Source organism: Nomascus leucogenys, chromosome 13 (assembly GCF_006542625.1).
Source record: "Nomascus leucogenys isolate Asia chromosome 13, Asia_NLE_v1, whole genome shotgun sequence".
NCBI classification, from domain to species: Eukaryota; Metazoa; Chordata; class Mammalia; order Primates; family Hylobatidae; genus Nomascus; species Nomascus leucogenys.
In genome coordinates, this window is record NC_044393.1 from 14,449,925 (window position 1) to 14,469,915 (window position 19,991).

A 19,991-nucleotide genomic window follows, 5' to 3' on the forward strand; every position below is an offset into this window, starting at 1 on the left:
TTGGGGTTGATCAACTGGTAAGTATAATGCAAATATTCCAAAATCCTAAAAAATCAGAAACTGAAACACTTCTGGTCCTAAGCATTTCAGATAAGGGGATACTCAACCTGTACTGAAAAGAAAATAGCATTTCACTGAAAGTGTATTTAATGAAAACCCATCATTCTTCTTCATTTCAAAGCAATTGTCTACCTAGCACAGTCATAGAGGGTATTCTGGACCCAGCACTGCTGAGACAGCCAAATGACTGACACCTCTGGCCCGACCACTTCTGCCTGGAGCACTGTTGGCTTAATGGTGGTAACCTGGACTATGCACCATTCTCTGCTGAAATAATGCTGAGGCACATACCCACATTCAGGCGTCTGCGTTAGGCCAAGCATAGCTCAAAAGCCCAGGGAGACATTTAAGTAATGCTGGTTTTCTTTAAGTTTAAAAGCAACGTGGTGATTATTGAATGAAAACAGACTTTTGGGGATGGGGTCTGTGAACCTGGAAATAAGCCTGAAGCAGTGACCAGGAGAAGCTTCCTGTTGTCACTGAAAGCCATTGGTTTATGAGATTGTGAATCTGCAGAGTGAGTAAAGTCATGCTGGTGTGCTTTGTAATCTGTTAGTGGAGTGGGTCATCCTCACCTCTTTCTCGGTGGTTTTAGATGTCCAGTCTGTAGTCTTCGATGTGGCTACCCTCCCAGTAGGTAGTCATCCTTAAATGGACTAACTCTTGAAGAATGCTAATTCTTTATATTTCACAGATATTTGTCCCAATGGCATCTTTCTAGTATATGTAGATTTCCATATTTTTTTCAAGCAGAGAGGCAAGTGTTTGGTCTTTTCTCAAATGGGAGGGGAAAGTGGTGATTCTTGCTAGGGTCCATTGGTCAGCACTTCCGATTCCTTCTCAACTGGATTTGGTAACACAGGGGAGAAGGCAGGTTTTTACCTCCTCCAGGTATTAGGGTAGCGATACCAACCTTAGCTATACATTGGAATTCCCAAGGAGCTTTTCAAAGTACTGATGTCTGTGCCTGACTGCTAGAGATTCTTATTTAATTGGCCTGAGGTATAGCCTGAATGTTAGAATTTTGTTTGTTTTGGTTTTGAGACAGTCTTGCTCTGTCACCCAGGCTGGAGTGCAGTGGCACCATCTCAGCTCACTGCAACCTCCGCCTCCTAGATTCAAGTGATTCTCCTGTCTCAACCTCCTGAGTAGCTGGGACACCAGGCGGGTGCCACCATGCCCGGCTAATTTGTGTATTTTTAGTAGAGATGAGGTTTCACCATGTTGCCCAGGCTGGTTTCAAACTCCTGGCTTCAAGTGATCTCACCTTGGCCTCCCAAAGTGCTGGGATTACAGGCATGAGCCACCACACCTGGCCTGGTGTTAGGATTTTTGAAAGCTTCTTAGATGATTCTAATGTGCATCCAAGGCTGCTGAACCACTGATGTGAAGCAACGCTGAATAAGCAGCTGCTGTCAGACAGAAATGGTGGTCTGCAAGCCCATGATATCAGCAGCCATTTGAACCTGTAGGTAGGAGTCTGTTGTTTTCCCATTTTCTATCTATCTGTCTTTTTTTTTTTTTTTTTTTTTTTGAGACAGAGTCTCGCTCTATTGCCCAGGCTGGAGTACAGTGGCGTGATCTTGGCTTGCTGCAACCTCTGCCTCCCAGGTTCAAGCGATTCTCCTACCTCAGCCTCCTGAGTAGCTGGGATTACAGGCACCCACTACCATGCCCGGCTAATTTTTGTATTTTTAGTAGAGATACGGATTCACTATGTTGGCCAGGCTGGTCTCAAACTCCTGACCTCAGGTGATCCACCTGCCTTGGCCTCTCAAAGTGCTGGGATTACAGGTGTGAGCCACTGTGCCTGGCCTGTTTTCCCATTTTCTTTTTTGAGACAAAGTCTTGCTCTGTTGCCCGGGCTGGAGTGCAGTGGCGGGATCTCGGCTCACTGCAACCTCCACCTTTTGGGTTCAAGCAATTCTCCTGCCTCCGCCTCCTGAGTAGCCGGAACTACAGGCGCGTGCCACCATGCCTGGCTAATTTTTTGTATTTTTAGTAAGAGACAGGGTTTCACCATGTTGGTCAGGCTGGTCTTGAACTCCTGACCTCAGGTGATCCATCCGCCTTGGCCTCCCAAAATGCAGAGATCACCGCGCCCGGCTTGTTTTCCCATTTTTTAAATGTAAAAGCAGCTGCCTTCTTTGCCCTTCAAGAACATGTCCGGGTTTGAAATAGATTAGATTTAAGTTAAAAAGTAAAACCGTGGCTGTAGAAATTTAACAGGCTTGTTTTTCTCTCAGCATTTTCCTCATTCAGTAGGTACATGCTTTAGAAGAGTAAGAAGTTATAGTTGGAACTCCAAGGGGATAAGGTATAACCCCACCCGTTGCTGGACAGCTAGCAGGGGAGAAAAACAAGGGCTCCTCACGATAACTGCACATAGTTTTACCAGGTCGTGAGCAATTAATTTCCTCTGTCTCTTTCATTTTAAAAGGCCTCTATTGCTACCGAAAAGCAGACTTTGTTTGTTTGTTTGTTTGTTTGTTTGTTTATGATGGAGTTTTGCTCTTGTCGCCCAGGCTGGAGTGCAACCGTGTGATCTCAGCTCACTGTAACCTCTGCCTCCTGGGTTCAAGCGATTCTCCTTCCTCAGCCTCCTGAGTAGCTGGGATTACAAGCACTTGCCACCATGCCCGGCTAATTTGTGTGTGTGGTTTTTTTTTTTTTTTAGCAGAGACGGGGTTTCACCATATTGGCCAGGCTGATCTCGAACTCCTGACCTCAAGTGATCACCCCACCTTGGCCTTCCAGGTAGACTTTATTTTAATTAAAGTTTTATTTAAAAATGTTTAAACAAGAAATCAGGAAATTAAGCCACCCCTCCCAAGATGTAGAGTAAGGTTCTGGAAGATTTTTACAATAAAGTTGTGTATTTGAGGATTCTTAAAACAGTGACATATTATTAATTTAGTAATCAGAAGAAAAATAAATGCTTTTTTTTGTTTGTTTCATGCTAGTTGCTACCAGGCTTATTGTATCATTGTTTGAAGGAAGTAGAAAGGAATTTACCTGTCTTCAAAGAAACTCAAAATAGTAGAATCATTAGAGTTAGAGATATCTTGTCTCTTGCCTCATGTTTTTTAAATTCTAGTTTCCTGATTAGGTTCTAGCCCTAGGGCTTGGGTCAGTCATTGACCAGAATGATTATTATCTTCGTTTTTGTTGATTTGTTTATGAAAATATACTTAGTGTAATACTTTTGGGAATTTCATTGCCTTCTAGTGAATGTATTGACTGTGCCAATACATGTTTCCAGCCAGCGTCTCTTGCCACACATGGGCGTATCACAAACACAGGCACATTTTCTAGTACTTGTGAAGTCTTTTAATTTTTTTCTAAAGGAGAATAATTTCATCTATTAGATTCATCCAGAGTAATAATTAGGATGAGGGATTCTTCACATAGATTTTTGAAGTAGTTACTACCTTCAGAAGAAGATTCAACCCAGGCCAGGTTTGCATGTATGAGCTGAGCTCAGAGAATTTCTCTGTAAATATTATCTTTAAGGTTCTGTCCTGGTTCATGTTTTTTTTTGTTTGTTTGTTTGTTTGTTTTAAAGATAGGATCTTGCTCTGTCACCCAGGCTGGAGTATAGTGGTGTGATCATTGCCCACCGGAACCTCGACCTTCCAGGCTCAGGTGATCCTCCTGCCTCAGCCTCCCGAGTAGCTGGGACCACAGGCGCACACCACCAGGCCTGGCTAATTTTTAAAATTATTTGTAGAGACAGGTTCTCAGCATGTTTCCCGGGCTGGTCTTGGCCTCCTGGGCTCAGGCAATCCTCTTGCCTCAGTCTCCCAAAGTGCTGGGATTATAGGCATGAGCCACCACACCCAGCCTGGTTTATGTCTTTATATAAATTAGTCTCTACTGTTCTCTATAAATTCAGGCTTAGTGTTTTTCAGGAAAGCTACTACTAAAAAGGACAGAAAGCATTCTGTTCCTTCCCTTGTTAAGACACTGTTAAAATTTTCAAGTTGCCTCTCGTTGAATTTTGTCCCCAGAGTACTTGCAGAGTAGGCAGCGCAGAGTAGGCAGCCATGTGCATATATAAAAGGATTCAATGTGTTAGCCATTTGATTCTTGGAAACCTGCTCATAGTGCTTTTTCAAAAATATCTTAGTTGAAGATTCTAGAATTCTAGGGTACAAAGTGAATTTGAACAGGATGTTTTAATTTGCATAGAATCAGCATGGATCCAAAAGGATTTAATATTCTGTGAAAAAAATAAAAACAATACAATATACTGGAAAGATCTCTCATTCAGAGTTTAGTTGGAGCTCTGCCATGCATTAGCCAGGGCTCCTGGTCTGAGTTCTGTGTATGTTGTTCCAGTTACTCATCTGTAGAAAACGAGGTTGGAGGACCCTCCTCCTACTCTACAACTACATCCCCTAGGAAAAAGACATCTGCCTTCACACTCTTCATATCCACTAACATGACTCTAAAGGGGCATACATATGTGAGGGTTTTTAAATTATAAACCCTTGAGAATGAGAACAGGAAAGGAGACCACAGCAAAAAATCTTGGTAGGTAGAAAGCAGAGGAACCACTGATAAAAGACTTAACAAACCCAAGAAAACTGACTGCTCAAAGCAGCAACAGGAAAACCAGCAACCACCCCAGGATCCCCCAGAAGCTCAGGAACTAGCAACATGGGAAGTAGGAGCAAAGGTGGCAACTAAAAAAAAAGGGAGATTGAAAGCTGTTAAAAAGCAGTCAGATACCCAGACCCATTTCCCCATCCTGGCAAGAGCCGGAGACTTAATAACCCCAGAGATGGCAAAACAGAGGCTCCTCAAACTGGGGATACCTGGCATGACCACAGTATTTGAAAAGATGGGGATTACATATGCCCCGGCCTCTTTCTCTTCTTTCTTAGTTTCAGGATGTTTATAGTCAGGACTCTACCATTCTAGCAGGAGATTCGAATGGATTTCTCTGGAGAATCTGGTCAGACCAGGAGAAAAGACCCAAAGATATTGACACCGGAGATATCAATAAGAGAAGAATGACTGCAAACATGAAACAAGAATATAGTAAGAAATGAACATTCAGGAAACAAGAGCTCTTCAAAGTTAAAAATATGATAGCAGAGATGATGATTAAAGGAAGGTTGAGTAAAGTTGAGGAAATCTCTTGGAAAGCAGGGCAGATAAATGGCAAGATGGAAAACTGGATAGAAAAGATGAGACAGTTAGAGGACCAGGAGGTCCCACATCCAACTCCTGTTCTGTATTCTCCAGAAAGGCAGCACAGAGTACAGAAGGGAGGAATCATCACCGAGAGAATAACTCCCCCCAAGCACATTTGGCATGGAAGAAAGCCAGAAGCTGCCACACCTCCTCTGGGAGGATGCAGTTGAGAGAATACCTAATGCGTGTCTTAGGAGGAAATGTCTTGGTGAAAGGTGTGGTGTTGAATTAGAATCACTGCATATAAAACTGAGCAAACAGAAAAACAAGATGCATAACTTCCCACATTTCTCAGCGATGACTAGTACTTAACAGCAGCATCATAATACAAAGACTGAAGATTGTCCTAACCACAGCTATGATATGTGACCGATGGGAGACTGGGGAATGGAAGGGGATCGTGTGGCAGGGGTGGCAGAAGGAAGGGGATAATGTCTTCACTCACCTCCCATAGTGGGAGGTCAGTAGGTAAGACTGAAAACAGAAACATCACGACCAGCCGTACAGGCTGACAGAGGTGAATACTGAATATAAATGCTGAAATACTTGGCCAAAAGAAGGGCAAGTGGTTCTTTTAGAAAATAGAAATGAGAGGAGGGCGACTGCTATTTTTAAAATTACATTTAATTACAGTTGACTGTAAACTGAGTGCTGCATATAAACCTATAAAATCAATAGGAATAGGAACACTGGTTAAAATATGTCATTTGGGTAACATTTTTATTGATGGGTTCACATTTTTAGCTGCATCAAAGTGATAGTCCAGAGTCCTGTCTCCTTCTACCAAGATGATAGCTAAGAAAAAGACTTACTTGGTAGGCATCTAATAATTGCACGGTTGATTACACGTATCAGTCTGATCGGCTTTTTTCCTTTACCTCCCTAGATTATCCTCTTGACTTGAACCACAGTGAAACCTTCCTGCAAACTACAACATTTCTTCCTGAAGACTTCACCTACTTTGCAAACCACACCTGCCCTGAAAGGCTCCCTTCCATGAGTGAGTACAGCTCTGGCCTATCTTCCTCTTCTTTTAAAATGGATAAAGGGGAGGGCACTCTTGATCTCTCTGTCTGCCTACAGAGAGAATATAAATACCTCCCTTCCACTGGAAACAGGGTTTGTGAAAGTTGTGCTCCTGACTCCTCTTCAAAGCCTGCTGCAAGGTTGCCTGTGTTCTTGGGTGCCATTTTCTACCTTTCCTACTTTTTCACTCTTTCCTTTGCACTTGCCTGTCCTTTGTAACTTGGGTTCTGTTTGAACTTCCTAGAGGAAGTATGAATACAGTCATTCATAGCTTAACAACGAGGGTACTTTCTGAGAAGTACATCATTAGGTGATTTTATTGTTGGGGGAACCTCCTAGAGTTAAATTCCACAAATCTAGATGGTGTAGCCTGCTACACCCCTAGGCTGTATGGTATGGCCTATTGCTCCTGGGCTGCAAACCTGTGCAGCATGGTACTATACAGTAATTGTAACTCAATGGTAAGTATTTGTGTATCTAAACATAGAAAAGGTACAGTAAAAAATGAGATATAAAAGATAAAAAATGGTACAGCTGTGTAGGGCACTTACCATGAATGGAGCCTGCAGGAATGGAAGTTGCTCTGGTGAGTCAGTGAGTGAGTGAACGTGGAGCGAATGTGAATGTGAAGGCCTGGGACATGACTCTGCACTACTGTAGACTTCATGAACACTGAACACTTAGGCTGCACCAAATTTATTCAGAAAATATTTTTCTTTCTTTAATGGTAGATGAACCTTACTATTATACCTTTTTACTTTCTAAACTTGCGAACTTTTAAAAAGTTTATAAAAAGTTTAAAAAAAAACTGCAGCCTTGAACTCCTGGGCTCAAGCAACCCTCCTGCCTCAGCCTCCTGAGGAACTAGGACTGCAAGTGCCTGTTGTCAATGCCTGGCTAATTTTAAAATTATTGTTATTTTTTTTAAGAGATGGGGTGTTACTATGTTGCCCAGGCTGGTCTTGAACTCCTGGCCTGAAACAAACCTCCCACCTAGGCCTGGGCAACAGGCTGCAGTGTGCCATGATCGCGCCACTACACTCCAGCCTGGGCAACAAAGCAAGACCCTGTCTCAAAAGGGTAAAGTAACGATTTAAAAATATAGTATAATAAATATATAAACCAGTAACATAGTTTATTATCTAGTATAATGTACTCTACATAATTGTATATGCTATACTTTTTTTTTTTTTTTGAGGTGGAGTTCTGCTCTTGTTGCCCAGGCTGGAGTGCAGTGGTGTGGTCTCCACTCACTGCAACCTCTGCCTCCCAGGTTCAAGTGATTCTCCTGCCTCAGCCTCCCGAGTAGCTGGGATTATAGGCACCTGCCACCACGCCTGGCTAATTTTTGTTTTTTTAGTAGAGATGGGGTTTCATCATGTTGGCCAGGCTGGTCTCGAACTCCTGACCTCAGGTTATCCGCCCACCTCAGCCTCTCAAAGTGCTGGGATTATAGGTGTGAGCCACTGCTCCCAGCCTTGTGATATACTTTTATATGACTGGCAGTGCAGTAGATTTGTTTATAGCAGCATCACCAGAAACACTTGAGTAACACAACAATGCTATGGCAGCTGTGTCATCACTAGGCAGTAGGAATTTTTCAACTCCATTGTGATCTTATGCAACCACCATATATGCCATCTGTCACTGGCGAAAATGTCAAAGCACATCACTGTATAGGCAGGCAGCTTTGTCTTTTTAGTATAAATCTCCCACTGATTGTAGTGCTTGATCTTAGAGGTGGGGGTCTCAATATGTTGCCCAGGCTGGTCTCCAACTTCAGGGCTCAAGCAGTCCTCCTGCCTCAGCCTCCTGAGTAGCTGGGACTACAGGCATGAGCCACCATGCCTTGCTTGGAAGTTATTTGCTTGACGAAGTGCTAGTTAAAACAATTCTTAGATCTTTTTGTTCTTTTTTTTGGATCTCATGTAAGCTAAAACAAGGACAGTAAACTTTTATACCTTTCCTATACTTTTAGGCTTCTTATATAGCTCCCCACTTCTTTTTTTAAAATTGTTTCTTTTTTAAGAAGTGAGATCAAGAAAAAGAAAATCTTACATTTGCAAAGTTGACTTTTATGCACAAACATAGTGAAAATAGGGAAAATGTTAGAAATAGTCATGCATGGTATTTGAACATATTCTCATCCATATATGAATAATTAATTATAAGCATGTAAGTTGTGTTGGAAGCCTTACTGTTTCATTTGCGTGTCTCACCACACATATATAGGTTTTCCCTTTAAAACCTGCTTTTGTCTGCATCTAGATGTAAGCTTAGTTTGGGAAGGCTGAGATTTGTGTTTCAGAAATAGGCGTTGACAGGCCTAAAACTAATGTTATCAGTTCATTGTTTCAGTAGCATTTATTAATTGTTACTGTACCACTTCCTGACTTAACTCAGAGATGACCAGCATTCTGAGTTAGGACATAATCACTCAGGGTCCTGACCCACTGGTGAATGGATTGAGAGAGGTAGTGTGTCTGCACTTGCATCAGGAGCAAACCTGACATGACTCTAAGCTTAGCTGCTTTTCTCCTTCTCAGAAAAGCTCAGCTGCAGCCAGGTGCAGGAGCTCATAGCCATAATCCCAGCACTTTGGGAGGCCAAGGTAGGAGAATCACTGGAGCTCAGGAGTTTAAGACCAACCTGGGCAACCTGTCTCTATTAAAACATATTAATAAACAAAACAAAAAAAAGAAGGCTGGGTGCAGTGGCCCACGACTGTAATCCTAACATTTTGGGTGGCCCAGGTGGGTGGATCCCTTGAGGTCAGGAGTTTGAGACTAGCCTGGCCAACAAGGTGAAACCCCCGTCTCTACTAAAAATACAAAATTAGCTGGGTGTGGTGGCATATGCCTGTAACCCCAGCTACTCGGGAGGCTGAGGCAGGAGAATTGCTTGAACCCAGAGGCAGAGGTTGCAGTGTGCTGAGATCACACCACTGCACTCCAGCCTGGGCGACAGAGCGAGACTGTCTCAAAAAAAAAAAAAGAAAAGCTCAGCTGCGGTTTTACTTAAAGTCTTCATTTCTTCCTGGCCCCTGACAGAAGCAGAACTCTAAAGTCTTAATTCCTTGATTTGCCTCTTCACCTTGATAATAGTGAGGAACTGAAATGCAGTGAGATGGAGAGCAGAGGAAGGGACTTCCATCCTTGCTAAAAACAAATTCAGCTGAAAAAGCATTGCACTCTCCAGAGACTAAAACCCCGGGCATAGGGAAACCTATCATTTTCTGACCTCTTAATCTCTTTTCCCCCTCTCTGTTCAGAGGGCCCAATAGACATAAACATGAGTGAAATTGGAATGGATTACATTCATGAACTCTTCTCCAAAGACCCAACCATCAAGCTCGGAGGTCACTGGAAGCCTTCTGATTGCATGCCTCGGTGGAAGGTAGGGTGTAAAGTCACAGCCAAAATGCTGAGAAGCCCACCTGGGGTTTGCCTTAGGTCCGAATCACCATGGGATTAGCTAACCATGACATTTTGTCATTTTCATCCTACCACCCCATGCAAATGTAGAAACATTTTAGAGGAATGGGTTTCCACAAGGACTCTTGTAGATACAGAAATTTGCATTATTCTGATGACCGAGCAAGACCCTTTGGTCTTCCCACTAGGAATATTAACAAAGCAAGGGGATGAGGGCGTTGGTGGTCTCTACTGACCCATTTGCAGAAGTCATCTGCAGAGTCAGTGCTTCATGCCTGTTCTCCACTGGTTACTAAAAGATTAGTGGATTAAAAAGCAAAGTTACCTGGCTTGACACTGAGATTTAGTTTTTTTCTGCTTGACCATAGTCAGAAGACATCAGTAGTTTTTGTTAAGCTGTGATCCCAGTTTAAGTCCATTCTTTCAACAAGTATCTATTAAAATGCGTATTCTGTGCCAGCCTTGTTAAGTGCTGGTGATGCAGCAGTGATCAGGGCAGATCTGGAACAGATCAGTATCCAACCCATCGCTGGGAAATAAAAACAGTTGAATAACCAGCATTTGTACATTGCACATTGTAAGGGGAAGTACTGTCTTGTGAAGCTTGTTTTAATTGTAAGTTTATAGATGTATTTTTGTCACAGTGTAGAATGTGTGTTTTCCTATGAGTTGTGGCCTAGAATAAATTGTAGGCCTACTGTGTACTATAAGATATGGTATATGTAAGAATAACATTCATCTAGGTCCAAGGGCCAACTTGCCAACATAGATCTTTGTTTAGAGAAAGCTGAGGACAAGATAGCCAGCCTCCCAGAACTCCCACGGGTTGGTCAGCAATTCAGCAGGGGTGTCCTGCTAAGGAGTGAAAGCTGAGAGTCCTAACTGTGCTTCTTTTGCTGTAATCCACTCCAGGTGGCGATCCTTATCCCCTTCCGGAACCGCCACGAGCACCTCCCCGTCCTGTTCAGACACCTGATTCCCATGCTCCAGCGCCAGCGCCTGCAGTTTGCATTTTATGTGGTTGAACAAGTGAGTAGTCCTTTCTTTCCTTTTTTCTTTCTCTTCTGAGACAGCAGTTGAGGATGCTGCAAGCTAATCCACTGTTGGTGTGAAGAGCCAATAAAACTGGAATCCTAGGATTGAGTTGCCTGAGGTTTGAAGGGGGAGCAGAGAGCAATTCTGTGCCCCTGGTTTGAGGTTTGTTGCCCAGTACTGGGCACACTTGAATGCAGGAGAGAGCTTTGTTTGCTCATGAACAAAGGCCTTTTGTATGGTGGTTTTGTTGGTGCCTGCAGGCTCCAGACCCAGGAAGTTCCCCTTAAGATAAAGAGCTGCAGCAAGGTACAGCACAGAAGATGTGGCCTTGGAGTCAAGAGACCTCAGTGCTTGTCATGTCTGCTGTTAATCAACCAAGTGGCCTGGGACATTTGCAGACTTCTCTAAGCCTGAGGGTTTGGTTTTGTTTTAATCTTAAAAATATTGGTAGTGAACCAGATACAGGAGTCACAAACTGAAGAAGACCACATGGCAAATTAAGTCTGTAAATCTTTTTTTTTTTGGTCCTGCATATTTTTTATTTGCCTTTAGATGGAACATGACTGTCCTACTGTGGTTCTCTCTTGCCTGGCCTACTTTATATGTTTACTTTACTGACTTGGCTTCTCTAGGCATTTTGAAGTTTGTGATCCTTGAACTAGAGGCGCTATATGCATAGATAAACAAAAGGTTGACAGACTTCCCTGAATACACTGATCGCCAGCCTGAGGGTCTGTTGCATGCTCACCTCTCCCTGTGGGCACACTTTTGAGTCTCATAGTCTGAGTTGCTGTTAAGTGGTCACCCTGGAGCTTGCCTTATACTGGAGTGAGAAAAAAGCTGAGCACCACTGTTCAGCAAGGCCGGGCATCTGGGAAATGCTAACGGTCTATCTGCCGGTCCTAAGTTCGGTATTTTGATAGTGGCAAGGGGGAGTCAATGTAGCTGTAACACTAATTAGGCTGTTAACTGATTTGAGCTGGTTTCTTCATGAGCCACTGAATTCTTTGTCCATAGGCTTGAGTCCCTGGCATGCTCAGTGACTGTTGTTGTCTTAGTTAGATCTTAAAAATAAAAGAAGACAAAACCAAAAACCACTCTTTGTACTAGATTTGGTTTATGAACAGTTAGAGATTGGTTGATATGCTGAAGAGCAAGTGGTAAAGAGTAGAAATGGTAGTGTTGTCTCTTACCTTTGTGGAGCAGGGTACTCTTCTAAATGCTGTTATATGGTTGAATTTCTGCCTTCAGTAGCCTTGGGAAAGAGAAGCTTGGGTTTGCTACCATTTACATTTTTAAAGAAATTGGGGCCAGAGGTCCAGTGACTTTTTCTTTTTTTCTTTTTCTTTTTTTTGGAGATGGAGTCTTGCTTTGTCGCCCAGACTGGAGTACAATGGTGCGATCTTGGCTCGCTGCAGCCTCCGCTTCCCGGGTTCAAGCGATTCTCCTGCCTCAGCCTCCCAAGAAGCTGGGATTACAGGCATGCGCCACTACGCCTAGCTAATGCTTTTGTATTTTCAGTAGAGATGGGGTTTCCCCATGTTGGCCAGGCTGGTCTCGAACTCCTGATCTGCCCACCTTGGCCTCCCAAAGTGCTGGGATTACAGGCGTGAGCCACTGTGCCCATGCCAGAGGTCCAGTGACTTCTGGGCCACACTGTGAGTGGATTTGTGGTGCTGGACCTGGTTACACTAGCCCAGTGATCTTTTCCAGTTGGTTCTAATAAACTCTTCTTTAGGTACAGGAAAGACAGCAAAGATTTTGCTTCAAGATTCTTTTAAAAATAAAGTTCTGTTTCTTTTAGGTTGGTACCCAACCCTTTAATCGAGCCATGCTTTTCAACGTTGGCTTTCAAGAAGCAATGAAGGACTTGGATTGGGACTGTTTGATTTTTCATGATGTAGATCACATACCAGAAAGTGATCGCAACTATTATGGATGTGGACAGATGCCGAGGCATTTTGCAACCAAATTGGATAAGTATATGTATCTGTGAGTATCATTTCCTCTTAATTAAAGAGGTTAAATCTGAAAGGATGGTGAGCGATGTGAAGAGGAAATCTAATTAGCTGCAACCTAGATGCCCATCAACTGATGGATGGATAAACAAAATGTGTGTATCCATACAATTGGGGCACTGTTTGGCAGGAGAAAGGAATGAAGTACTGATACGTGCCAAAACACGGATGAACTTCAAAAACATTACGTTAAAGAAGCCAGACACAAAGGTCATGTATCATATGATTCCAGGTGTCTGAAATGTCCAGAATAAGCAAGTCTATAGCGACAGAAAGTAGATAAATGGTTATAAGGGGCTAAGGAGGACAGGAGGAGTACGGGGTGATTGCTAATGGGTACAAGGCTTTGCCGGGGACAGTGATGAAACGTTAATATAGATTGTGGTCATGGTTGCACAATTCAGTGAATAAACTAAAACCATTGAATGATATACTCTAAATGGGCGAATTGTGTATGGATGGGTATGTCGATTATATCTCACTAAAGCTATTAAAAATCAGTTTGCAAAAATTAATTTTGCTAATTTGATTCATACATGTCAGCATGAGGAAGCAAGTTCATATGGTTCAGGTCAGGAGCACAGAGAGCACTGTTTTTAGTCCTCAAATGAGAACCTTCTAGGGAAAACAATTACCCTGTAACACGCAGATGACTGATGTCCCACATCTCCTCCTAGGCTTCCTTATACCGAGTTCTTTGGAGGAGTGAGTGGCTTAACAGTGGAACAATTTCGGAAAATCAATGGCTTTCCTAATGCTTTCTGGGGTTGGGGTGGAGAAGATGACGACCTCTGGAACAGGTACCTCTGCTGCTCTTTCGGTGTCTTCTAGAAATGCTACCTTAGACTGCAGACCAATACTATCCAATAGGAATATAATGTAAGCCCTGTGTGTAATTTAACATGTTCTAGTAGCTACAGTTTAAAAGGTTAAGAAAAAAAATGAAATTGACCAGCTGTGATTGCTCACACCTGTAATCCCAGCACTTTGGGAGGCCGAGGTGGGAGGATCACTTGAGCCTGGGAGTTTGAGGCCACAGAGAGCTGTGCCACTGCACTCTAGCTTGGATGACAGAGACCTGTCTTAAAAAATACACACACGCACACACACACACACACACACACACAAGTTTTTAGAAAATATCTTAAATCTTAATTTAAAAATATCTTAATATCTTAAAAAACAAACTGTATATCCCAACAAAGCAGCTATTTTCATTTTTCTCCTTTGACATGCAAAAATCAACAAATTATAATTTAGCAATTTTTTTCTTCTAATAATATGTTCATTATAAAATACAAATGAGTATAAAAATAAATTACCCACAACAATAAGTAACATGTTACCATTTCATTGAGTTTATTTTGTGTTTAAAAAGTGGCAAGTGAACAGTAATTTAAAATCTCTGTGTATCAGTTTTTAAAATCACAAATCTCAGGATTGTGAGGATTAAATGATGTAATGTGTATGGAGCTCTGGCATATCTGATATGTGGTAAGCTCTCAATAGGTGTTACTGTTTTTATTATATCAACATTAAATACTCTGTAAACAGGATCTTAAGTGGCTCCATTGAATTCGGTTATATAGATGTACTGTAATTTATGTAACTATTTCCTGTTGTATATTTAGAATCTTTTCCATTTTCCACTATTTAGAGTGTGATATAGTAGATAATTCTTTTGCCTATTATTCCTATTTAGGAAAAATTCCTTTAGGCGAATGTAGTCATTTTAAGGCTCTATTTTTTTAAAGCACTGTCCTTTAATGGATGCAAATAGGGTTTTTAAGGCATGTTATAACTAAGTACCCCTCCTGCTAAAGGTTCTAACAAAACTTTTCACTTCACCAGCGTCCTGTGTACTAAATGCCCATTTCATTGGAACCACTCCAAACTGAAGGGTGTAATATTAGTGATATGTCTACATAGATTTAGCTGCACCATCACATGAGGCTTGTACTGTACAAACTTGGGTGAACAATCCGGTGTGTGAGTGGAATAAAGTAATATTTTTATGGAGTAAGTAAATAGTAACCTCGTAAAGAACAAATGCAATCTGTTTACTTTGTAGCTTGGCTTTTGAAAAGTATGTGTCTTTTGTTAATTATAAGTACTATTTTGCTGATAAAAATTCAAATGATAGGCTGAGCACCGTGGCTCACACTTGTAATCCCAGCTCTTTGCAAGGCCTAGGCTTGAGGATCACTTGAGCCCAGGAGTTCAACACCAGCCTGGGCACAGTGAGACCTTGTCTCTACAAAAAATAAAAAAAATTAGCCGGTTGTGGTGGCACACGCCTGTAGTCCCAGCTACTCAGGAGGCTGAGATGAGAGGACTACTTGAGCCTGGGAGGTTGAGGCTGCACTGAACCATGATCACCTCACTGGACTCCAGCCTGGGCAACACAATAGACCCTGTCTCTTTAAAAAAAAAAAAAAAAAAAAAAAAAAAAAATTAGATGATATAAGTGTCTAAGTGTTAATCCCCATTTTGATTCTATTTCATTCCCTGGAAGTAGCCATTTCTTTCTGTACTTTTCTTTTCTTTTTTGAGACGGATTTTCTTTTTGTCACCCAGCCTGGTGCGATCTCGGCTCACTGCAGCCTTTGCCTCCCGGGTTCAAGTGATTCTCCTGTCTCAGCCTCCTGAGTAGCTGGGATTACAGACCTGCGCCACCATGCCTGGCTAATTTTTTTTTTTTAAGTAGAGATGGGGTTTCACCATGTTGGCCAGGCTGGTCTCGAACTCCTGACCTCAAATGATCTGCCCACCTTGGCCTCCCAAAGTGCTGGGATTACAGGCGCGAGCCACTGAGCCCAGCCTATTTTTTTCCATTCACATAAAAACTTTAATTCAGTTAAAATTGAGTTTTAACTCAGTTTTTAAGAAATGACACAGTGAGTCAGTTGAGCGGGTGAGAGCTTTTGCTGTGTGTGATTTCCAGGGTAAGCTTGTAACATGTCTTGTAGACTTTGGTCACTCCTAGGCTATTACCGTTGTATCTAAAAGCCCGTTCTCTTGGTCTTGGACAGAGTACAGAATGCAGGCTATTCTGTGAGCCGGCCAGAGGGTGACACAGGAAAGTACAAGTCCATTCCTCATCACCATCGAGGAGAAGTCCAGTTTCTTGGAAGGTTGGTGCAATTTATCTCTGTCTCTTAGAAGTATCCCCTATACTTTCATGTCCGGATGTCTTAGAGCATATTACAACCCCTTCTCCTACTCTCCACCCGGAGGCCCTGTTCTGACAGTTGTTTGACAGCTGTTGCATGTATTCTAACTCTGAGGCAGACCAGTGTGGGGATCAGACCGTTGGTGAACATTTCAATAGTAAGATTCTTCTAAGGAAACCACTTGTCCTATGTCTTCAGCATTGTGGTCTCCCCAGTAGCCTTTGGGGAATTTGGGAAGAAACGGCTTAGATGAAGGTCCCTGAGGTGACAGAGCAGTGGCGCCCTTTCCACAGGCTCCCGTTCCGAATGGTGTCCTGAGCTTCTGTCTGGGTGGCTGCAGTTGCTGTGTTACCTTTTCTTTCTTTGCGTGTGTGTGTGTCTTTTCTAAATTGTGGGGAAGACTGTGCTCTAGACAACCAATTCTAATTGCTGAAATTCTGTTTTCATGGAAGTAAAATGGCACTGAATACAGACTATGAACTTTCTCATCTGTTGTATTTTTAATACCTTACCTCCCACTTCCCCACTCTCTGACCTTGGGCAAGTTACCTCACATTACTAAGCCTTGGTTTCCTCATTTGCTAGCAGGGGCTAGGGTGAGCATTGAATGAAATAATTAAGTGAAGCACCTGGCATGAAACACAGGAGGTGTTTCTGACCGCAGCACTCAGCCTGGCATAGCAGAATGGCCGTGCGCCCGCCTTGTGCTGCAGAAGTGCTGCCGTGGGTTGCGTCCTCTGCTGTGGGACGCCCTGCTCCATCCTCTGACTGCAGAGGCGTGGATCCTCACTCAGAGCCACCTCTTCTCTGTTCCCTCCCTAAACAGGTATGCTCTGCTGAGGAAGTCAAAAGAACGGCAAGGGCTGGATGGCCTCAACAACCTGAACTACTTTGCAAACATCACATACGACGCCTTGTATAAAAACATAACTGTCAACCTGACACCCGAGCTGGCTCAGGTGAATGAGTACTGAGAGGAGAGAATGTACGTTTGCTTTACCCACCGCCACCAAGAAAGCAGTCCGATGAGAATTTTTTTGGAGGGGGGAGGGTCTACACAGCAAGAGAACAGAAATACCGTGTCTCATGAAGGATCACAGGGTTCAGGGGGAAAATGTGACAGCACACGCACAAACGCCTTCACTGGATCAGCCGCTGGGACTGAGGGAGTGAGCTTGGGGACTTCCTTCGTCAGCACTGGCTTTCTGTTTTCACAAGACAGGCGTCTGTCCCGCTGCTCTCCCCCCGTCTCCTACCCCACATCTTGTCTTAGCCACAGTCTCCAGAACCCATGATGAACTGTGATCTGCCGTGGTCCTGCCGTGGTCCTGTCGTGGAGCCTGTCCCTACACATGACCTTGGATCCTCTTGGCCTTCAGAGCAGAGGCAAACCCACCACAGGGCAGCTGCGTTTTAGGAAGAGCAAATGAAACTTCACACCATTCTTCTATATCTCTGGTGTTCTCTTTGGTTTCATTTTTTTAAAAAAATTACCTTCTTTGGGTGGGGATTGAGGGTGGAGGGGAGGGTGTTTGGGAAAGATAAATAGACAAATATATAACAATCACTTCTTGAAGAAGTATAATTGTAAATAAGCCATGTAAAATGCCTTTTTAAAATTTAATTTTCTAGCTGGCTCCAATTCAAATCGAGGATTTATATATTAGGCCACTTACTTGGTTGGCAAGTACAGGAACTCAGTTAAAATGCAGTTGAAGAATGTCATCTCCCGAATTGCTGTCACTTTGGGAAGGGAGTGGATATAGGGCATGTCACAAAAGAACAAAATAACCCGACCTTTATTGCCGGGAGCTGGCATCTGCCCCTTTCTTCCTCGCCTATGAGTCTTGCCCTTGACTTCTGCTCTGGATTCACTCTTCCCTGTCAGCCGCGCACGTGCTCATCCCACTCTCCGCTAAGCGAGAGGCTGCTGTTAGAGCAGGCTGCTTCCTGCCCAAAGCAGGCCCTCCGGGGCTCGCTGCACACACATCTCTGGCTCTCCAGGCTTCGTGTTCTGTCTTTTCATCAGCATGGTGGGGCAGGGGGTGGGGGGCGGGGGTGTGTATGGGAATCCCTCCCCCACCTATTTTTTCTCTTGTGGAACTTGGCCACAGTTTCTGAACAATGTGCCTGCATTACCACCTGGCTTCAGTGATTCCTCTGTGTCCCTTTTTGGTTTCTGGAAAGATTCTTTGTCAACATTAGTAACTGATACATAGAACCAAGGAGCACTCGAATAGGGAGCCAGGAGCCAGGGAGCTGGTGACACTTGTATGCTGTGGGATCCAGGTAAGACCGGATTGAAGCTTTGAAATTAGACTAACAAAGCTCCAGACAGCAAGAGCCCAGGTGCACTGCTTACACCCCCACCTGCATTTTGAAGTCATATTCTTTTTTGTTTTGTTTTTTTAAGATAGGATCTGGCTCTTGTCACCTAAGCTGGAGTGCAGTGGCACGATCACAGCTCACTGCAGCCTCCATCTCCCAGGCTCAAGCCATTTTCCCACCTCAGCCTCCCGAGTAGCTGGGACTACAGGTGCACACCACCACACCTGGCTAATTTTTTGTATTTTTAGTAGAGACAGGGTTTTTCCCATGTTGCCCAGGCTGGTCTCGAACTCCTGGACTCAAGCAATCTGCCCACCTTGACTTCCCAAAGTGCTGGGATTATGGGCGGGTGTGAGCCATTGCGCCCAGCCTTGAAGTCATATTCTAAATTGTATTTGAATTTGTGCCTCTTTGTTTTTCCCCAAACCAAAGCCCTCAAATTGTAGTCTCTGTCGACTTCTGCAGAATTTTGGAAAATGCCAGTTTTCCTCCCCCGCCCTTGTTTTCCATAAAACATATTTATATATTGTGATGAGGAGTACTTTCTGAAGAGTACTTCGTATTTTTTTTTAATTGCCTTGTTTGCCTTCAACTTTCTTGATTTTTATGGTTTACATGGGTGTGTGTAGGGGTGTGTGTGTGTGTATGTGTGTGGGTTAGGGCTTTTTTCGTTGCATGTGATGGTTCTGTGGACATATGATCCCCACAAACTGTGGGAGTGATTGGCCAGGCCTTGGTTTTTTTTTGTTTGTGTTTTTGTTCTTTTGAAGAATAGAGTGGTATTTAGAAAATAAATTGCATTGCAAAGCTCTTATCGGCTCATATGAGAGAGCAGGCTCCTGCCCTTGAAAATGCTGGTAAGCTATAGCGTATGTTTTTTAAGACTCAAGCATTTCATGCTTTAAAATACCTTCACAAGGGAACATTACACACAGAAGTTCATTTGGTTTTCCTTTGTTTTATGGTGCATATAGCAATAAAGACCCCCCTCCACCCTGCAACCCCCACCCCCCACCGGGCCTTTGTCCCTGCCTTGCCTTTTCTCCCCTTCTCAGTCTCCTCTCCCCTTTCCTCACTGAAGGCTGTGAGTTGCTTTCAATGTGACAACACTATGATGTCATTTGGAAGGATTTGCCAGGACAGACTGATTGAGTCATGGATGCCGTGTGTGTATGTGGCAGTGTTGTAAGGCGATCTTGTTTGAAGCTCTACGTTACCATAATTACCATCAAGTACACACTGTTGGCAAAAGGCTAACACCTGACTTAAGAAATGCTGATTTGAGAACAAAAGGAAAGGTCTCTTTTCACTGCTTAAAGTGGGGTCACTTTGATACCCTTGCAGTCATGTCTGTGTCTGATGAGTGTAGAATCTCTGGATGTGCACTGTCAGTCATGCGTCCAGCAGGCCTCGAATATCATATGGGAAATGTCATAGTTAAAAACATACAGCCAGGCCTGTGTGCTGTTAATAGCGTGAAATTGTCATGTTAAAAAAAAAAAAACCAGGAACCAAATGTGACCTTGTGCATATATTGGTAGCTGAAAATCTTCAAGGCTACTGATGGATGGCCCCTTAATCTTGTCTTTGATTGCTGTGTGCAGGGAAAGGTGTCCCTGCTCGTTCATGCTGTTTTGGGGGGTGGGGGGATATTTGCAAGAATACTCATTTTGACATAATAGGTCCTCTTGTCAGAGATGCTGTACCACAGACAT

General features: G+C 43.3%; 1 protein-coding gene across 1 annotated transcript in view; it reads left to right on the plus strand.

Annotated features, from left to right (window-relative positions):
- B4GALT5 (beta-1,4-galactosyltransferase 5) overlaps positions 1–19,780 on the plus strand; it is an 81,419-nt gene extending 61,639 nt beyond the window's left edge. Inside the window, exons 3-9 of the mRNA XM_003252920.2 lie at positions 6,149–6,262; positions 9,560–9,684; positions 10,635–10,751; positions 12,562–12,749; positions 13,453–13,575; positions 15,808–15,909; positions 16,775–19,780. Coding sequence (XP_003252968.2) covers positions 6,149–6,262; positions 9,560–9,684; positions 10,635–10,751; positions 12,562–12,749; positions 13,453–13,575; positions 15,808–15,909; positions 16,775–16,922 — 917 coding nt within the window. The 3' untranslated portion in view covers positions 16,923–19,780. The remainder of the gene's footprint in view (positions 1–6,148; positions 6,263–9,559; positions 9,685–10,634; positions 10,752–12,561; positions 12,750–13,452; positions 13,576–15,807; positions 15,910–16,774) is intronic.
- Positions 19,781–19,991: the final 211 nt, after the last annotated feature.